Raw genomic sequence first — 21,503 nt, 5'->3', positions numbered from 1 at the left:
AATGCCCTTACAGTATTGCCACAAACCCTCATTTGTGATACATCCACAGGAAGTCTATTTAGAGTGGCGAATGGCATAACATTCAAGGCCGATCCGTTATCAATTAACACCCCTGAGACGATGACTCCTTTGCAATGAGTCGTAATGTGTAATGCCTTGCCCCTACCTTTTCCTTCTTCAGGTATTTCGTCATCATAAAAATAAATGAAATTATCTGCATTAATATGGTTTACCATCCTGTCCACACGTTCCACTGGTATATCATTCCCTACAAAAGTTTCATTCAGCACTTTGATCAGAGTATTTCGATGTACTTCCGAATGCAACAGTAGAGATAACATTGAAATCCGTGCTGGGGTCTTATGAAGTTGTTCCACGATGTTATACTCGCTGTGTTTCAAAAACTTTAAAAATTCCTGAGCCTCCTCAATCTTAACAGGTTCATTCAATTTATCATCAGGATCTTCAATAACCACAGCTCTTGCTTTATCAGCCTTTCCAGGAGCATAGCAACTTCCGCTCCTGGTGAAAAATCCAACTTCAGCAACCTCTTCTTCCTTACTCTCAGGAGTATTAATTTGGCATGTATAGTCCCAGGGAACACTCTTGTTACTCTTGTAGGCAAAAGGCGTAGGGGTTTTGATCACCACCCTAGATGTTATACTTCCACTGCTGGCCTCATAATTTGGTTTCGATATGACCAGGACATGTTTTTTTAAATTCTTTTAAGCTTCCCTTGAATTTTCTTCAGAAGCGCAGATATATCTTTCATTCTCACTCATTCTTTCTTCATAGAACTGCAACTCCTGCTTGTTCATTAATTCTTGGACTATTTGCCTGAATTCTTGACAGTCCTGAATTTGATGACCATTTTCACCATGGTATTCACAAAAGTTCTCTGTCTTTTCCGTTGAGCATTCATTTCTAGGGCTCAACAACCCTCTCTCCCTTATTTGAGCATATACCCACTTCAGTGGTGTTCTTACTTCTTCAATTCTCCTTTTAATTTTCTGATTTTTCTCAATAGCGTTCACTCCCTGATTCTGATGATTTGGAAGCGGGTTTGCAGCAACACAGGGTGCTTCAGAATCATTAAAGGACACCACCTTTCTCTTGATCAGATCTTCAACCACTCTTTTGAAAGCAAGACACTTTTCAATGTTATGTCCTCCGAGATTTGCATGATATTCGCATGCCTCATTTTCGTTGAACCATTTTGGATAAGGTGGTTTAATTGGATCAATGAATTTTGGTGACACTACGTGAGCTTGGACTAATCCATGGAAGAGCTCACTGTAAGTCATTGGTATGGGAGTGAACATCATCCTTTCATTGTTATGCTCGCGCTTAGTCTCTCCTTGGGATGAAGAAGAATTTCCCATCTTCGGCTTACTCACAGAGAAATTTACATTATTCACCTCTCATTCTTTCCTTTACACATAGGGTTTCTTTGTAGGAGTTTGGCTACCGACAATCTGCCCCTTCTTTAATACTCTTTCGATCATCTCTCCGCACATCACGATATCAGAGAAACTCTTAGTTGACACTCCTAACATATGATCAATATAAGGAGATTTTAACGTATCTATAAACATGGTTATAAACTCCCTCTCAATAAGTGGTGGGTGCACTTGAGCAGCAATATCCCTCCAGCGCTGAGCGTATTGTCGGAAGGTCTCATTATGCTTCATCTCCATATTTTGGAGAGTAACACGATCAGGCATCATGTCGGTAACGTGTTGATATTGTTCTTTAAACGCATTGGCCAAATCCTTCCAAGCCCCTATTTTAGCTCGGGTTAATTGGTTATACCATCTGACAGCTGACCCCGTCAAGCTGGCCTGGAAACAGTGAATTAATAGCCCATCATCCTTCACAAATTCTGTCATTCTTCGACAAAACATGGTCAAGTGAGCAACATGACAAGTTTTTCCATCATACTTTTCAAATTCCGGCATTTTGAACTTTGGTGGTAATACTAGGTCTGGCACAAGACTCAATTCCTCTGCATTCATTCCGTCTTGAGAACCCTGCTTTCCCATTTCTTTAAAAAAACCTTTGCACCAGTCCTTTAAATGCTCTGGTACTTCCGTTTTAGGTTTCTCCATTTCCTCAGGATCTACATCAATATACTCATAAGGACTGTTTTGAGGGTTAGTCGTGGCCATTTGAACCTTTACCGCTGAAGACCCTGCAGGATGCTCAACTAGCTTTTCAGGTGAGATAACTAGTCTCGGGGTAGACTCCTGCCTAGAAACTTCAACAGGGGCAGTGCTTGGTTCTTTAACTGTTTCAGTACGTAACCCAGACATCTTGGTCATCATCTCCTTCATCATATTAGCCTGGCTTTGCAGGATTTGATCTATAATTGACTTTTGTGACTGATCCATCTTTGCCTGCCATTCTTGTTGTATTCTTAATAAATCTTCTTGCATTTCTTTCTTTAATTGATCAAGCTTGGCATCCATGGCTCTACTTCGCGTGTGATAAGAATTGGAGTTTTTACTTGCCAGAATCGTCTGTCACATAACCCTTCGGAAATTAATTTTATTGCTCTTTTTAAATTCGAATGCATATTATTGGTAATGTGCTATAAATGATGCATTTTATTGGTGATGCATTATAAATGATGAATTTACTTATGCATAATGAATGATGCAAGTGTGAAATGCAAATAAAAGGTGTTGACCCAAGCAGTAACCATTCGGAAATACTTTCATTGGATAAAAAGTTTCACTCATTACAAAGGAGTTCTATTACATATAAGGCCTAGCCCTCAGACTCAGCTCTACAATTTCATTCATAATGGCGATGATCTCCCTTGTATATTCAGAAACCGGATTTGTGCGCAGTTGGATGATCTCCGCTCTATTGGCTAATTCGTTCATGTACCGAGCCACTTCACCCATTTGAGCAATATCTTCCCCCATCATGCGCTCGCGTTCTTCTACCAAGGATCGATAATGCTCATATGTATTTTCCCATCCCTTATTGATGCGTTTGATTTCTTTTTCTAGATTGGTAATATGAATTCGACATTTCTGGAGTTCACCCTTCAATTCTCTGATTTCCTTCTGGAAAGATTTGTTTTCTTCGAGAGCAACTCTTAGGTCCATTGAAACGGGAGGAACTTGCACTTGCAGAAGGGATTGCTCAAGGTTCGATACATGACTTTTGAGCTCATCATTCATAGCTCGAGATTGGTTCATATCTTGTTCGAATCTCATCTGTAATTCTCCCATTTCTCCCGTGAGCTCATCTACTTGCTGACTTTTTGTAGAGAATCTCTGCATCCACGATCCAATCTCTGCCTGCTTTCTATCGAGGATTCGATTCCATCCCTGTCTCTCAGACCACATCTCGTCTTTCTTTCGCTTTCTTTCTTCTTCGAGCTCTAAAATTCTTCGATCTTTGTCCTCAAAGTCCTCAATTATACTGTTCATCTCAGTTTTTAACCCCTGGACTTGATTCTTTTCTTCTTCTAATTCTTTCAGGTTGACTTCTTTTTCTTCATGGAGTTTTTGAGCTCTACGAGCCTCAGCTTTATACTGCTTTATCAATTCCTTTTTATCGGCCTCTAGCTCGCATACTTTTGCTTTTCCAGCTTCTATCTTCTTGATCTGACACTTGTTCTCAATTTCCAGACTTTTGATTCGCCGTCTTGCAGCCGCTAATTCTCTGGATCCAAGTCTCTTTCTCACTTGCTGCACCATTTGATAATCCTTTTTTAAGTCTTCTAAATCGGCTTCCACCTCCTCTTTCCGTTCTCTCATCATTATAAACTGTCTGGCATGAAATTCAGCCTCGATAGTCAACATGAAGTTTTCTCTCTCCATCTCTTCTATTTTCTTGGAATCTTTAGCCTTTTCCATTTCAAACTCAATTCTTTGGATTTCCAAATTCGAAGGGATATTTCTGATTTGTTCTTCTATCGACCTTGATCCCTCTCCAGATGTTAAAGGTATTTTATCATTTACCCTCCTGATTCTCCAGGCTTCATAATCAGGCGTCAAAATAACATCCGCTCCAATTACTTTAGTCCTAAAAGTCATCCTCCAAGAATCAGCCACATCTTTGATTTTCTTTCTATAATTGCCTTCTTTATAATCAAATTCAGCACCAGTCAACCCATGAGTCACGGGAACAAACTGTCGGACACCGTACTGTCTCAATATCAACAAAGGAGCGTATCCCACTCCTCCCCACAGTCCCAGTAATATAATCCAGTCCAAATCTCCACACTTGAACAAGATTTGTGTATGTATCAGCCACGGTGTTCGCCATGCTATGTTTTGACTTTGTAGATTCCGGAAGAAATCAATCCATTGATCTTTCTGAGATACTTCAGGCCACTCCTTCGTAAGGTACTCAGTAACAGGAGAATAATCTTTCAAAAAACGATTATAGTTGACTTTTTCTTCCTTCCAGAAATGACTTCTGATCCACACAGTAAGCAATTGAGCACAACCCATAAAACGACCTCCCCCCAACCTTCTACATATATTCAAAGATCGGAAAGTTTCAGCAAGAATTGCATGGACTGGATTCACCTCTCTTCCTAACTTCTCAACCAAATCGACTACTGCTAGCTCGATCAGCCCCAAACATTTTGGAAAGATTACCAAACCATATATACCCAAAGCAAATACATCTCTACCCACGTTTTCATCTACGTGTGCTTCAGCTATCTTTTGTAAGTGAGACCACGGCACTCCCTCACTTTCTCCCTTGCGTTGCAAGCGATCATTTACCCATTTGTCGCTTGTGCCCGAGATCTTTGCAAGCTTTGACTTAAAAGAATGCCCTTTTATCGATCGGGAGTAAACTTTGTCCACTTTAACGCTTGGCAAATTCAACAGAAAGTGGTATTCCTCGAGAGTTGGAGTCATGTCCTCTCAGTTGAATGTGAAACAACTATAGGCCAGATTCCAAAACTGTATTATGCTTCGTATGAGAACCGGGTCTACCTTCACGTATATCAGATGAAATATATCCCCATAAGTCTGCTGAAAAGCTTGCCTCTCAATAAGATTCCAACTTTCCCAAATTGTTTTCAATCCCTGAAGCTCATTCTGTTTTAAAGAAGCTGGTGTATAATCAGACAGATCCGACACGTAGTTCCCTGATAGACTATCTCCCTGCTCTTTCTGCTTGGCTTCGGACCAGTTCCTTACATCTGCTAGATTCACTTCTTTGTTTAGGAAACTCCTTTCCATCGTGAAAGTCTTTCCACTTTATCGATACTCACAGATTAATCGCCTTTTCTAATGATATGTCTATGCAGTATGAAAAAAACAAACAAACAAACAAAACAGTTAGTCAAACAATTGTATAAATTTAACATAAAAAGATATGTAAAACGGGAAATAAATCTACTCCATTTATGTATTATCTACCCGAATAATATTCCTCAAAAAGGGTCCTACCCAAACATGCTTTCTACCCTCCTAAATTTATTTAATTAAATTCTAACTGCACCTAAATTCTATTTCACATGCTTTAAATGAATAAATCTATTCTACACACTCAAAAATAAATAAATAAAATAAAAATAAAAAGGTTAGAGTAGGTTTCTCCATTGTGTACGCCTATTTTGGGTACCTATTGACGGACAGAGGTTCAATATGACTCTACCTAGTGTGACCGTTCTATGGTTCATTATATGCATGGTTTCGGCTCTTATCAGGAAAAAGGAACTCGAATTGTCCTTGATGTCGGTGCCCCCTTGGGCTACCAAACCCTCAATCCTCACCCATTACAGGTTTCAAACGGACCGAGTTCAATTCGAGGGGATTCACTGCCTTATACCCATACGAGGAATAAATTCCTACGAAGGTATAAGGTATGTATCCCATGGGTTATTTGCTAAAACTCATACGAAGAATAAATTCTTACGAGAGTAAAGCAATCACCCTAACTAATTTGGATCGAAGCTCATGTCTAGAGCTCATGTTATGCCAATGAAAGTGATGTGTGTGAGGAGAAACAAACAAACCTTTGACTCAAAAACAGGGAAAAAATATAAAAAAAATAACACTCAACGAGAACTAAGAAATATCTGAAAAAAATGAAAACAATTAAAATGTTAGTATATAAAAATAAAGAGATAAAATAATAAATAAAAATTCAATACATAGATCATAGTTTTACTAAAGATTCGAACTTATAATTTCCACCATAACGACCATATATAAGCGACCGACAGCCTGACTCTCTTATCGTCCCCAGCAGAGTCGCCAAGCTGTCATAACCATTTTTTATAAAACTATTTAATATTATTTAAAAAAAACGATTATAACTTTAATTTAAAAAAAATTGGGTGATTTTGAATTGATTGAAATAAAATGGAAAAGGGAGTCGCCATCGACCTTTGGGTTAGGTAGGTCGAATACCTAAAAACGTCTTTTAAAACAATTTTAAGAAAAATCATTTTTTAAGACAAAATTCGGTCTACGTTACCAAAGATTCATTTAAATAGATTCGGGAGTCGGTTACGTGTGGGGAAGGGTAAGCATCCCCACAACAACCAAAATTGGTACTGTGTCGCTTACACATCGTCGTAAATGGTGGAAATTACAAATCGAATATAAAGTTAAAATATGATATGTTTATCGAAAATTGATTAATTTGCTTCGAATTAAATAATTAAAGAAAATTCTTTAACTCGAAAAGAAATCTCAAAATTAGCAATCCTCCGTCGGGAAAGCTAACTCGAATATTTCTTATCAGTTAAAGAATATTCCCTCCTCATTAATATTTTAAAAAAACGTGAATCGAATATAAAATGAAAATCGATCTTCACATAAAATACATCGCTATTTAGTAATATACATCGCATTGTTCAACTTAAAATAAAAGGAATTAATTAGCAAAATAAAATCAATTTTATTTCAAGTTTACATTTGTTCGAACGTCGTATCGGATTACACCACTTCGATCAAACGATGCTTTCCACGTCCATTCTACAAATCGTACTCTTAAAACACACGAACAAAAAATCTTAACAAGCAAAGATATTTTATAGGAATTAAATTATAGAATACATAAAATAAGTACTCAGGTACACATTTGCAAAACTATATATAAATATGGAAACAACATATATAATAATACACGCAGACAAATAAAACATAAATTTACAACTAATGTTTGATATAATAAGTAACAATGCCATAATGATAACAACGATCAGTGGAAAATAAATTGTATATTATATATCTACAAACAGATTTTACCAACTAGAATAAAAACATAAAAATTAAAGGAGCATGAATAAATTAAAACAATAATAAACTGGAAGGTGAAAATTTAATCACGACGCAAATCAACAGATAAAAACGAATTTCGTACATTGCATACATTGAAATTTTAATAAAATGAATAATCGAATACATGACAAAATTAAAGATATTAACATAATGTAAAGAAATATAACAAGTCCAGAAATCACAAATCAGAAATAAATAAAAACAGAAAATATAACATATTTAGTGACCAAATTAAAAAAACGAAACTGAAGTGCCGAAAATGAAATAAACAAAACAAGGAGATCCGAGGACTAAAATGTGAGACACGACATTGTATTAGGGGTTTAACGTGAATAATCTAATACTTTGAGCGACCAATGTAAAGGATGATGAGAAATGGAGGGAGCATAGTTGATATTAACCCAAAATTGATTTTAAAGTATACTCTTTGTTATTTCAGTGAAATCTAAACGATTTGGCCCCCCCTCTCCCCTTTCTAAAGGAACAGAATGCTCTCCCTTCTTCGTGCAAACGGTGACCGACTCTCAAACACCTCGGTCACCCTCTAAGGATGGTCATTCCACTCCAACCGGCGGTTTACGAAACACGGGAAGTCCACCCAACGGAACTCCCTCAACGACACAATGTTTCCTTACCTCCGTTCTTCGGCTGAACGAACCAAACCCATGGCCGACCACCACATGCGGTGGTGCCACGACCTAAACCTACCTCGCAAGACCCCCGCTATCCTTCCCCGACGACAACCTTGGCCTTGACGAAGCACACTGGCAGCGAGGTAATCTAACTCCCTATCTCTATTTATTTTTTTTGAAACTGTAAAATTTGTATAAAGAACCTAGAACGAAAAATTATACACTAAAATCTATTTTTCAGTTGTATTATAAGGATTTAGAAAAATAAACCGAGCATGAAAATAAACAAGAAAATACCTCTTTGCTTCAAACAATTTTCGGTTCCTCTTTTTTTATTGCTGAAAAATGTTTTTTGCTGAGAAATATTTTGTTACAGTGTTCTTCCTTCTCTCTTTTTCGTCCCCCCTCTACACTGATTTCTTGGGGTTTTATATAACCCATTTTACATAAATATAAAACAGAAAACAAAATGGTTGATTCCTTCACGTTCTGTAATACTAGGCTTTGGAGGTGATGCTGGCCTGTTGGAGCAGAGCATGGTCACGTATGGTGACCGGCATGGAGCTAACACAACATGGTGACTGGAGCATGGCATGGTGTGAGTTGCTGGTGGCAGAGAGGTATGGCACGGGATATGGTGACTGGCAGAAACCAGCTCTGGACCGGGTCGGATCCCCCTTTGGGTCGGGTCTTGGATCAACTGTTGGGTCACTGGTTGGCCTGCAAGCATGTAACAACAAAATTAAATAAAATAATAATAATAATAATAAATAAAAAAGACCCGGACAAAAACAAGTGTCTACACACCCAAAATGTTATGGCAACTTTCACCGGTCGAATATGATCAGTAGTCTTCTGCAAAATGATGGCCAATATATGAATTACAAGAGCTAAAAGAAAAATATTACTTTGGGTTGGCTTTTTTTTCTTTTCTTTTCATTTTTGCCAATTTTGGCGGTCTCTATACTTGTAAGCTTGAATTCAGTGTGGAAAATGATGCAGTTTAGCTTGAATTGAGTTACCAAAGAAAAGCCTTTTTTTTTTTTTGCTTCACTGAATTTCTCACTAACTTTTCTGGTTCTAAAGGATATTGTTTGTATGTTTCTTCAGCTTTCTTTTCTTTCCCTTTCCTTCCTTTTTTTTTTATTACATATCGACTTGATTTTCCTTTTCAATCATGCAGAGAAATTGGAGATGGGACATGGGAATCTCGGTTTATGCCTCTGGAAGAACAGGTAAAACTTCTTACAAGACATTTATTGCAGTTGCTTGTTTGCAGGCAAATGTGGTTTGTGAGAAGGTGATGTATTGTTCTGGGTAATTTGTTGGTTTTGGAGTTCATCTTCCCTTTGACAAAACTCCAGTTTGTTGTCAACAGGTTAAGCAAACGAAAGAACTGAGTAATGGTTACAACATATTGGTCTCTCCCAGGTGATTTTTCCAATTCAATTCACTAATTGATGCACAAATACTTCACTTGTTCATTGATAGTTCCATTTAATAGCATTGCTTTTGCTGGGATTCACATACTGTTGTTTCCTCCTTCCTTAATCCACACTTTTATTTACAATCTGCAAGGATATTTTTGTATAGTATACCATCACGTTGAGCAGGGGAATTGGTAATAGAAGCTTAGATAAACGAATTCATGGACTATCTAAACGAATTCAGAGAAGTTAACAACTAGATAAACGAAAATGCATCTAAAACCTTTGTTGATCGTGTTGGTTGTTTTTATAGTTTGATGCTGAGAGGCAACTTCCATTCATGGACTATCTTTCTCAAACATTTACTTGGTTTAACAGGGTAACTTGATAGCCCGGGGTGTTATAGAGTTTTGTGATGGTGCGCCACAGGTACGATCCGGCCTATGATAGAGCTTCTATTTATGGGAAGATTATCTAGTTGGCTTATGATAGTGCGTCAACAGCGGACAGCGTTCGGAGTAGCTACGTCGAAGTTCATGGACCTCATCGTAAGGTCATGGTAAACCATAAGAGAGAGCAAGCAGTGCCTTTGTTGCAGGAAAAAGCACCATCCGAACTCATACTCGAAGGATCGTCATCGTAACGGTGGCCCCCGTCAGTCCAAAGCTTCATCGAGGAATTACTTGGACTTACAGAAGATTAAAGCCATACCCTTATATTTGATTTACAGAGTATTATTTGAATCAATTCAGTAGAGGTTATTAAAAGATCATCTCCATGTTGGTTTGGAATAGAAGTTAATAGCCTTACCAGCTTAACCCTTGTAAGGATAAACAGAGTAATTTATCATATCATTTAATAAACGAAGAGATATGAATGTTGAGCATCTTTCTAACACTTTACAAACAAATTAGAGTTTATTTTGGCATTATGGACGTAAACGAATATATTGAGTGAATTGTTCGTAAAATTTTCGTTTGTGTTTGTTTGTTAAGTTAAATAAACGAGTATTAACATATATTTTAATGTTCATTTAATAAACGAATATGAGTTGAAGTGTATTTGGTTCGTTTATATTACAAACAAGCTCGTTTAACACTTCATTTATCGGCTCGTTTATAAACTCATTTATCTGATTTTCTTATTTCTTTTATTTTATATATTTTAAATATTGGTGAAATTATGAATTAAATTGAACACAGACTAGTGGAGTAATTTTACCATTTTTCTTTGCAAATAAAATTATAAAAATAGTGTTGATCGTCGAACATTAAATGAACGTCAAGAATATGTTCATAAATATTAAAGAAACATGTTTATGAAGGGTGTTTACGGTCGTTTAAAATCAAGTATTTATGTAATTTAAAATAATGTATTTCTGTAATTTAAAATCATGTATTTCTTCCATATGTGTTAGATTTATTGTGATCCTATATAACATAAACATGATAACAAAAAAGTAGGAGGAATCATTTTGATTTTATTTTTAATTCTATTCTCTAAAAAATATAATTAATTAATTATAACCATAACTGTTAATCGATATTTTTAACAGTTCGATTAACTGAAACCGTTTAATCTTAACGGTTTGGTTAATTAACCTATAAAATGTAGCGGTTACATCGATTAATAGTTACGATTAACGGTAACGGATTAATTTGAACACGGGCTAAATAAATTAAATGTGAATACTTTAAAAAACAAACAAACAAATATAAATACAATATTAAAATTTTAAACCAACATAAATTATTTTAAAAAATAAACAAACGAAAATAAATCAAACATAATTACCTTAAAAAAGTAAACAAACATAAGAAACAAATTGGTTCATTTACGATCCTATTTAGCATAGAGTACGTGCACAAAGTGAAAACTTAATTTGTTAATATATATATATATATATGTATGTATGTATATGATGGTATATTTTGTATGATAAATATGACATATGATAAGATCAAACTCAATACTAAATAATTTTGTAGTTTTAATTATAGAAATGTGAAATGCTTGGCAAAGATACAATAATACAGGTGCAATTTTTGTCCCCACACAATCCCAAAACTATATATTATGTACGAGAAAAATACAAAATAAGGAAGATGTAATTAACATTGCTGATTAACACCAAAAAATATTAAATTAAACTAATTAAATATGTCAAAAGCTTGGTTGGGCCGACAATACAAAACATGAAAGACCCACCAAAATCCACATTCTAACCACCATATCTTTTAGACCCAACATCACGAGTCCTTTCACGTTTACCGAAATGCCCTTGCATGGGCGTCGAACGGGTGAGGAACGGCCGGGGCCCAAGGATTGACGTGTATGGGTCTGTATTGGGACCGTGGATCGACGGCGGTGGATGGCGGGTTGCGTGGGACCGCCACCCTCTCACATGATGTGCACATGGTGAGGGTGGTTGGTGGGGTCATTTGCATGTAGAACTGCGTGGAGGAAAGTTTCAGTGCTCTCAGCTCCTGGACTTCCTTCTGCAACCGTCGGTTCTCCTCCGTTAGATTTTCACAGCATCTCTTAAGGAACTCGCAATCAACCTCCGTTTGCTTCAGCTTGGTCCTGCTCAAAAATAATCCCCAAATCCTATATTTAGTAAACAATATCAAACCCAGAGGACATAAATGTCATTTCATTTACTAACCTCAAAATCCCGAATTTACGTAATTGCCCAAAGAGTGATAGAAATTTTCTTACCTTGCCCTTCTGTTTTGAAACCACACCTCGACTTGTCTGGGTCGTAATCCAAGGTGCTTAGCCAATGCTAATTTTTGCTTCTGCAAATATAGTAAAAGCCATTCGTTCATCACCCAAGTGATTCGTGTTTGGTTACTGAGAAAATAGTTATATTCTTAGCAACTAAACAGTGATTTTGAAGGTTTCTCTTTGAGCAAGGACTTACGGGGTTGAGAGTGCTGTGTTCTTTAAAGCTTTCCTCGAGAGTAGCAGACTGGTCTTTAGAAAGCCTAAGCTTTTTTCTCGAAGTGTCGCCGTCTTCTTCGTCGCTGATGCCACGAGAATAGGCTTTTCCGATCTCGAGGTCATCACCGTTCCCTTCTCTCTCGCTCCTTTTTCCACTCAAGCTCGATATCGTGCTGTTTGGAGATGAAACTCCAGCTTCTTCTTCACAATCGACTGTCGATGGCAGTATGTTGATGTCGATTCCTCTGAAAAATGATCCAGCCTCGGCCCGGAAAGATTCCGAGTTATGATCTGCACGTAAAATAAGAAAAGTGGAAATGAATACTATTGTCAAAAAAGCACAAAAAAATTATACTATTTTTCTTTTTGTTTGGATTGGGTTTAATTTATCAGGGGAAAATGATACCGAAGCATCGTTTGGTTCTCGGGAAAAAGAAGGGGGTAAACGAGATCTAAACGGTGAGATGTTATACCATGCAAAGAACAAAAGTTACAGAGGAAACAATAAAACAAACCTGAAGGAGAAGAAGAATCATTCCATGAGGATTTGCTTAGGGTTAAACCAGAAGGAGAAGTGCAAGAATTAGCAGTGGAATGAACAATAGAAGGCCCGAGATTAAGCTGTAGAGAGTGGTGATTCTGGGGAAAACTCAAGCTAAGACTCAAACCCAGATCTTCCTTTCCCACCATCTTTAGTTTTTTTTTCTTCTTCTTCTTTTGCCAAACACACTTTTTCTTGTATAGAAAGTTCAGGGATGGAAAATATTTTGAACTTGGGAGAGTTGAAGATAGAGTTGAAAGATGATGAACATGTAAGAGAAGAATAGAAGATTATATAGAACATATAATAATATTAAAATATACAATTTTTTATATTAAAATTTATACATAAAATAATTTCACTTTAGAAAAAAAAAATTAAATGCGATCAGAGATACTCTAATTATTTGTCTTTCCGAATCCCAACCAGAAGGACTTAGTGGGCCAATACTTCACCTGAACGCCTCACTCTCCATGCCCTTCCTGCCTCTCAACCAACGGCCATGATCCCATGTTACATCCCTATCAACGGTCCGATCGAAATCCATTTGTGGGGACCATGTTACCTTGTGCTGTTCTGTATATAATTGGGAACCGATGCCAGTGATGCTTTAGACCAGCATCAAATCATACGAGTGGATGGTCATGATTGGAACCAGACACCATTCTTTTTTAAGGTTAAACATGGAACTCTGTAATTTCTTTAGGATAAATATCTTGAAATCGTTTAAAGATTGTCACTGAATTTTTGCTAATATAATCTATCTGATTTTTTCCGAATTTTCAGGGGATATTTATGTATCTTGTGTGAAAATATGATGCAAGAGAGAGAGCATGTTTGAATTAGTGAACAGTCATCATTTCTTCTTGACTTTGAATTTTAAGACAAATTAACCCGTTTTTCAGGGAAGAGATCAAATTGTTGTCTATGCCATCAATGACGACTGACAAATATTGTTTTTCCAACAATGAAAATCCACTCACCTTTTATGACTTTGGTTTCAATAATAATAATAACTGTATCATCTCTTTTATTTTTATACATGTAAATGATGTAAATGTTTCACTAACAGACATAATAATTGTCTTTGTCAACTTAACTATTCAACCTTCTCATCACTCATTTACTATGTTTGATGCTTGGCATCCGCCTCCTGTAAGGTTAATACTGATAGGTCCCGTGACATAGAAACGGATTTACGATATGTGGGAGTGTCATTCGATCCTCGAATAGTAGTTAGATGCTTAGATTCTCAAAAGTGATCGAAATATGTTTTATAGTTAAAGCGGAGTTATGGGGTATCCATAAAGGTATTTCATCTCATGCTTGAAATCTAGGAGAGAAGCAAATCACAGTGGAAACAGGTAGTTTGGAGGCTGTCCGGATGTTAAAAGAAAACTCTAAGAGATGTTCGATTTTTACTCTTATAGACCGTGTGAATGAGTTGATTAATAGAGACTGTAACGTTGTTTTAAAGCACATAAGCCGGACTGCAAATAAGGTAGCGGATAGACTAACTAAGATTGTCGCGAATAGAGGAGAAGTTCATATGATTTTCTCCACCCCACCACCGGAAGTGATTGATCTAGTCCAACAGGATGCTGCAAATTGCACGTTGACAGAAGAGGACTAATCCTATATAGTTTTACTTCTTTTATTCAAAAAAAAATATTGTCCATGCTATGCTCAGCTCAAGGCTCCAAAGGACCAACGTCAAAGGATACGGATTTAAGAAGATATATTAATTTTTTTAAGAAATATAGAGTTATAAAGTTTTAAGATGTGTTAAATTAGATAACTAACCAAAATTAAAAAAAATATAAAATGTAAGAGAATTTAAAAAATTTAAGAATAGACCGCACTCCTAACTCCAATCGTAGACTTTGGATGCCAATATTTAAGATACAAATGAGTGTGTTCTTTTCATTTATAGATTCATCATTACTAATCTTTCAACAAAAGAATTAAATGTGTTTGACATATTCTTAAATTACTAATTCAACTCAAATTATCAATGAAAATAAAAAAAGTTGAGGTTTCAAATAAAAGTAAAAAATCTATTAAATTACGGATTTTCATAGATTAGGTTGGATCGAGTTTTCAATCCATTTGAACTTGATCCAAAATGTAAAATTATATATTCATATCTGACTCGACTAAAATATTAGAAGGTTTTATTCTATCAAAAAATTAATCTTTTTTAGGTGAAAATCGGTATTCAACTTGACTTTTATATATATATATATATATATATATATATAAAAGAGATAATTATAACATTATATCTAATTAATTTAAAACTTCTCATCCAAAATGACTAAATTTAATCTATTATTTTAAAAATATTTAATGGCTCGATTTAAATTTAAATTTTATTAATAAAAATATCAATTGAATTGAATTGAAATATTTTAAACTCAATCAAATGCCAATTAATACCTCCAATTATCAATTATTTGTGGTATAAGGAAAACATCCGTGACCTTCCCAGAACTTGAAATTGTTTTCTTTCCAAAGGAATAGAAAACTATGGCACTCAAAAGAGAAGAATAAAAAAAGCTTAACCAGATGGGATTCAAGCACATCGGACGGTCGAGAAAGATTGAACTTTTGACATAATGTGGGGTGATGATTGAGGGCGTCCTCTCGAGAGTACGTGAAATCTGTCCCCACGTGTTCCCTTATTTACTTGGGACCCTTCAATAATACATCTCTACTCGACACTATCAAACAATATCCATCCATCTCCCTTGTTCTTTTTTAATAAACAATAAAATGATTTACGGCAGGCCAAGCCCTCCCCGTACGAGGCTTGTGATACGCACGTGAAATCGGTCCCTCTTTGCCTTCTTCTTAACTCTTCCCCTTTTCATAAAAACAATATTATAATTAAACTTTGGTAATATTTAAAATAATTTAATCACGAATTCATCAAGTGAGTTTAATATCAACGAGTGTCGATACAAGTAGTTAAAATTCAAGAGTTTGAATTTGTAACGTTAAATTTAAATTCTATCACTGTTATTCTTGGTGGTTAATCTGTAAACTCCTAAATTAATTTTTTTTACAAAAAAAAGAAATCAAATAACTTTAAAGATTAAAAAGAAAATTATTTCCTATATATATATATTCTCTTCTTATGTTCCATTGTCATGAAAAACAGCTAATAATGTGAAAACGTATGGGTATCAAAGTGAAAATATCAAAAGAAATCTTTGATAAAAGAAAATTTTCTTATGAAGTTTTATGGCACTCCGATTTGGCCGAATCATCCATAAAATTATACTTTCATTGTCAGAACACAATCCTTGTCAAATTATTGGGTGTATCTTCCCCCATGTGATTTTCACGTGAACAAGACCCCCACCCAATAGTCCCATGTTATTCCCAATCAAGTGGAGTACACACATTTTATTACAACTCTCTTGATTTGGACATTCGGTTTTATCTAATGTCCAATGTGTGATGAATTCTGTCGTAAACCAATGAATGAGGGTTCCAACATGCATCCAAATGAAAGAATTGGTGATGTCCTCCTCAAACAGATACTCAAATCTTTGTGTTATCTGATTTTCTTAAATATCAACGTATGAGTTTCGATGTAAACGAATAGTTATTATTCTTAAAAGTTTCAATATTAAATATTAAAGATTATAACATGAGTAATTAAACGTTCTCATTGTGGAATAAAAGTTTTGTCTCGTTAAAATAAACATGAAAGATAATTGTCATTCTCTTACTAGTTCACAATAAATATTATAAAAAAATATTAAATTGAACTAAGATAAGATTATGTAGCTTCAGAATGTATTAGATATTATTATAAAATATATTTTATTGTATAATTTATCATTCAATATTCAATATATTATTTTGTTATAAAAACGAAATAAAAATATTCAAAAAAACTCAAGAAAATAAAATAAAAAAATTGAAGAAAACGGCTTCTTTATTTTTACTGCCCTCGACCCTTGTACTACTTTTTTTTTAAAAACCACAGTTTTAAGAAATCTGAAACCAATAAAACAAAAGGTAAATTACGCATTTGGTATTTAAATTATTAATTTTTGTATATTTTAGAATTTAAATTTTTAATTTTTTCAAAATTATATCTTAACGTTTAGTTTTTATTTTATTTTGATACCTGTCATTAGAAACTTGTTTAGTACCTAAACTATCATTTTTCTTATCCGTTTTAGTAACTAAACTTTCAGTATTTTCGAAACTTAACGTTAAATTTTGAACTACGGTATTAATATGAAACAACAACTAAAGTTTTTAACCACGAGATACAAAAATGAATCAAAAATTAAACTTTAAGTATTGTTTTGAAAATTTTGAAAGTTTAGATACCAAAACGGATCAAAACTGATATTTTAAGTATTAAACACGTAATTGATCCTAAAACAAAATATGCATGAATTAATTTATATAAATACCTAACATCATATACTTTTAATTAAATGTTATGAAGTGTATGATCAGTATATGCCACTTCATGATTTCGATGGTACAGCAAACGTTGGCTCATTGTCGGCGTATAAAAGATTAGTGTTATGATTAGATCAATAAACAAACAAACAAAAGCGGTTGAATGAATTCGCTGGTCAGAGCGTGAATTCTGGAATCAAACCCATAATCATGGCACATGCTTTTAGTTGCCCACCCGTGCAAGTGGGGTTTTATTAATGTTAATTTGTTAACTAATCTACCTATCAATCTCCCCAATAATTAAAGCATCATCTTTAACAACTATTGTACTACTCGTACAACGTTTTTTTGAGGAATGTTTGAAGTTAATTAATAGTTCCATGATTATATAATTCGAAAATAATGTACTATCACTGACTGAATCAAATGAAGATTTCGTGGTTGGTATTTTGAAAGATATGCAACTTTGCTTAGATTATAAGTATAATTAAGCAGTGTTAGATGCTGATTTTGTGGTTGGTATTTTGAAAATAATACTCTTTTTTATACATTTTCTTCTGCGATAGTAGCACGTATCTCTGAGACGCTTTTGGTCTACCCTTTTTGTTCTTTTGCTAATGGATCCGAATTCTCAAACTAATATGGCCGAACTCAGTTTGGAGGATGAGGAGGAGGATGTGATTACCGTGGAATCGCCGGGAACGAATTCAAGATTATCGTTTACAAACTGCTTTGTAGGGTCTTTTCTCACGATGGTTGCTATCCATTTTCAGGCTATGCGCACAACTCTGGCGGGCGAATGGCGTCCCCTTGGTGGAATAACCATAACTGATGTAGGTGAAGGTACCTCTTTAGACTTTATCATGAGGTTGATATGGACAGGATTGAGTCAGGAGGACCGTGGAACTTTAGTTCTCATATGTTCATCCTTCATCGTTTAAAGGAGGGTGAGAACCCAACGAAAGTCCCTTTGGATAGTGTTGATCTATGGGTACAAATTCATGACGTTCCCCCAAGATTTGTCTCGACTGCTGTTGCTCAACTTTTAGGTAATTTCATTGGTGTTTTTCAAGAATACGACTCCTTTGTTGTTAATATGAATTATAAAGGAATTATGCGTATCAGAGTTCGACCGGATATTAAAAAGCCTTTGAAACGCCGGAAGAGATTTGTCACTCTAGGACGATCACTTGCAACTCCATTGATATTTTTCTGGATTAGATTCAACCGAAACATTAAAAATTCTTCATACATCCCATCGATTTTCTTATATAACATTTGAACTGAAAAGAGACCCGACTTAACAAAATTGATTTCTTGTCCAAAACTGGCTCCACAAATTCTCAAAATCTCCTTTACTCGACCCGATTCTCGTGCTATTGCCTCGCCAAAAGTAATGCTATCGTCAACAAACAAAAGATGAGAAATTCGAGGTGCATATTTGTTGAGCCAAACACCCTAAGGCTCGTCCTCATCATTCATTCTTTGAAACAAAGCCAACAACCCCTCACTACAGATCAAAAACAAATAGGGGCTCATTGGGTCTCCTTGTCGAAGAACCTGTCCTGGAACAATATGATCACTTGCAACTCCATTGATAACTACTGAGTAAGACACTGTACTCACATTTTTGGACCAAAGCAATCCATTGAGCTGAGAACCTCATCCTCCCCATAAGATCCCACATAATTTTCCACTCCACTCGATCGTATGCTTTACTCATATCAAGTTTCAACATATAGTAACCTGTATAGCCTACCCTCTTCTTCTGGAACGAGTGTAGCATCTCATAAGCCACAAGAATGTTCTCTAAAATTAGTCTACCAGGAACAAAAACACTTTGTGCCTCATTAATACAGTTATGTAACAAATGTTGCATTATATGGACTAACATTTTTGAGACAATCTTGTAGATAACATTACAGAGACAAATGGGGCAAAATTGACTTAATTTTGTCGGATTAAACACCTTCGATATAAGAACGATGTGGGTGTGATTTATTAAACTCATCTCGTAACGTCCTTGTAGAGTACCAATACAAAAAATCTGGAATATCAACCCCGATTAAATGCCAAAAGCGTTGAAAAAACAAAGCTCCCAAACCATCTTCACCTGCAACTTTTAATAGGCTTAATGATTTCACAGCAAATGTAACCTCCTCATAAGTAAACTCTTTGCACAAATCCTCATTCATTCCGTCAGAAAATACACGGTCGAACTCTTGCTAAAATGCTATCATTGGTTGCCCAAAAAACTGAATCAAATAAAGATTGAAAGTAATTCAACGCTAGATTTTCGATACCCGCATAATTCTCTACTCGCGTACCATCTTCTTCTGTAAGAGCCACAATTTTGTTTCATCTTTTACGTTGAGAGAAAAACTGAGAGAAAAAAAAGGCATATTATTATCCTCAGACGTCAACCAGTTTGCACACGCTATTTGTTCCCAGTATAGCTTTTTTTTTATCTGCTTCCAAATTTAATTGCAATTTTGTCTCCACAATCTCACCTAAAACCTCATCACTTGGAGTCAACTCTATCAATTCTGCTAAACGACGTTTAAAATCTAATATTGTAAGGCGTTTCTGGATACAAATTCTCTTGAACCACATATCTAAACCTCAACAGACATAACTCAATTTCTCTGGCATCAAGCCTACTAATTCCTTCCACAATCGCTCCACTTTAGCCTCACAATCTCCTTTAAGCAACCAAGATGCCTCAAACTTGAAATGACATCTTCGCACGCCCACCTCTCCCCTATCAGTATTCAACAGAAAAAGGCAATGGTCGAAAAAAGAATTAAAAAGATGTTTAAGAGAGAAATCACCACACATACTTCTCTAGGAGTCAGTAGCTAAACCTCTGTCCAGTCATTCACATACAACAGTTCAGCAAGATGACCCCGATCCTAAGTAAACCATTATCCCTCGAAGCTAATATCCGAAAGACCTCAATCAGCAATCACCTCATGGAACGCTTGTATCTGTCGTTCATGTTGCACTAACCAACATTCCTTCTCAAACGAATACAAAATTTCATTAAAATCTCATATAACTAACCACAGTATATTTGGCCCATCCTGAAGACTCAAAATTCCATAATGCCTCTCGATGTTGAACCTCCAGAGCACCATAAAACCCCGCACACCTCCATTGTCTCCCACCCAATTCCAAAGTAATCAAAAATTCAATATGAGAACTTGACACAGACCGAAGTGTTACCTCATACATATTCTTCTAAGCCAAAGATAATCCTCCCCGCGTCCTAATCGAATCAACCTCAACTACATACAAAAAACCACACGATTTCCTCACCTTTACCATTTTAGAATTATTTAGTTTTGTTTCCATGAAAAAATCACAGAGGGATTAACATCTCTCAGCAAATTCCAGAGACGACAAACTGTCCGAAGCATCCCCAAACCTCAGACATTCCAACTAAGTATTTTCATTGCTCCGGCTGGCCTGGGTACTCAAGCCTGTCGATATATTTGAAATCTCAGTGACTTGCTTCTTAAGGTCGCCCAAAGCCACTGGAATACTCCGCTGCCTCTTCACACTTTCCTACTTTTTCAAAGGGTCTTTCTCCTCCGCCCATGTCATCTCGATATTAAAATCCCATGTCCTTTCCACGTTAGGATCTTTTGACACAAACGTGTTTTCCACCCAAAGTTTCGTCAACCTCCTCAACTCTGAAGATGAATCCTGAGAATTCTCACGCTTCTTCCCAACCAAAGAAACTACCTCACCATTCTCGCTTTTATCCTTCAGCCATGGACTCATCTTTGGTCCTTTCTTATGAGGAGGTGTGCGGATCGAGAAATCCCACTATGCCACCAAATCCTTCTTCTCCTTCAAAATCCTCAACGGACAAAAATTCTCCCTATGCCCCAATTTACCACACATAAAACAAAGCAGACAATTCTTCGTACTGGAAATTAACATACCAGTAGAACCATTCGAAAGGGCCAATCGCTTTTTCTGTTTCAATGGTTTCCTAACATCCACACCCACCCGGATTCGCATGCTGCCCCGATAGCCTAAAGTAACCACTGACGCATCGTATTCTAGAAAAACACCGATAAAATTACCAATTTGCATTGCCACCTGTTCTAAAATATACCCTACCGGTAAATCGTTGATCAACATCCAAAAATTTGTCGCATTCAACTCCACCCTCATCGGATCTTCGCCTGATTGCATTCCATGCATAATCAAAATATGCGAATTAAAATACCAAGGCCCCTCCCAATCTACC

General features: G+C 35.8%; 1 protein-coding gene across 2 annotated transcripts; it reads right to left on the bottom strand.

The window, feature by feature from the left end:
* Window positions 1-11,463: 11,463 nt before the first annotated feature.
* On the bottom strand, window positions 11,464-13,086 carry LOC120187060 (homeobox-leucine zipper protein HAT4-like). Of its 2 annotated transcripts, none has more exons than XM_039190854.1 (4): window positions 12,786-13,086; window positions 12,225-12,561; window positions 12,046-12,192; window positions 11,464-11,910 (listed from the first exon to the last, which is right to left on the bottom strand). In XM_039190854.1, the coding sequence occupies exons 1-4, from the start codon at window positions 12,958-12,960 to the stop codon at window positions 11,595-11,597; spliced, it is 975 nt and encodes a 324-aa protein (XP_039046785.1). In that variant the 5' UTR covers window positions 12,961-13,086; the 3' UTR covers window positions 11,464-11,594. The 2 variants fall into 2 exon arrangements, with proteins under 2 accessions (XP_039046785.1, XP_039046786.1); XM_039190855.1 differs by having other exon boundaries at window positions 12,046-12,125; window positions 12,251-12,561.
* Window positions 13,087-21,503: the final 8,417 nt, after the last annotated feature.

The sequence above is a fragment of the Hibiscus syriacus genome, unplaced genomic scaffold (assembly GCF_006381635.1).
Source record: "Hibiscus syriacus cultivar Baekdansim isolate YM2019G1 unplaced genomic scaffold, ASM638163v2 tig00113722_pilon, whole genome shotgun sequence".
Classification (NCBI taxonomy): domain Eukaryota; kingdom Viridiplantae; phylum Streptophyta; class Magnoliopsida; order Malvales; family Malvaceae; genus Hibiscus; species Hibiscus syriacus.
The sequence above is the reverse complement of the archived record's forward strand: the minus strand, read 5'-3'. Positions and strand labels throughout refer to the sequence as shown.

Excerpts from the sequence above, each read along its gene's own strand:
- LOC120187060 (XM_039190854.1), bottom strand. The coding sequence starts at position 12,960 with ATGGTGGGAAAGGAAGATCTGGGTTTGAGTCTTAGCTTGAGTTTTCCC. Across the intron at positions 12,562-12,785 it reads TGATTCTTCTTCTCCTTCAG|ATCATAACTCGGAATCTTTC; the intron begins GTTTGTTTTATT and ends TTTTACGTGCAG. Across the intron at positions 12,193-12,224 it reads CCTTGCTCAAAGAGAAACCT|CTATTTTCTCAGTAACCAAA; the intron begins TCAAAATCACTG and ends CTAAGAATATAA.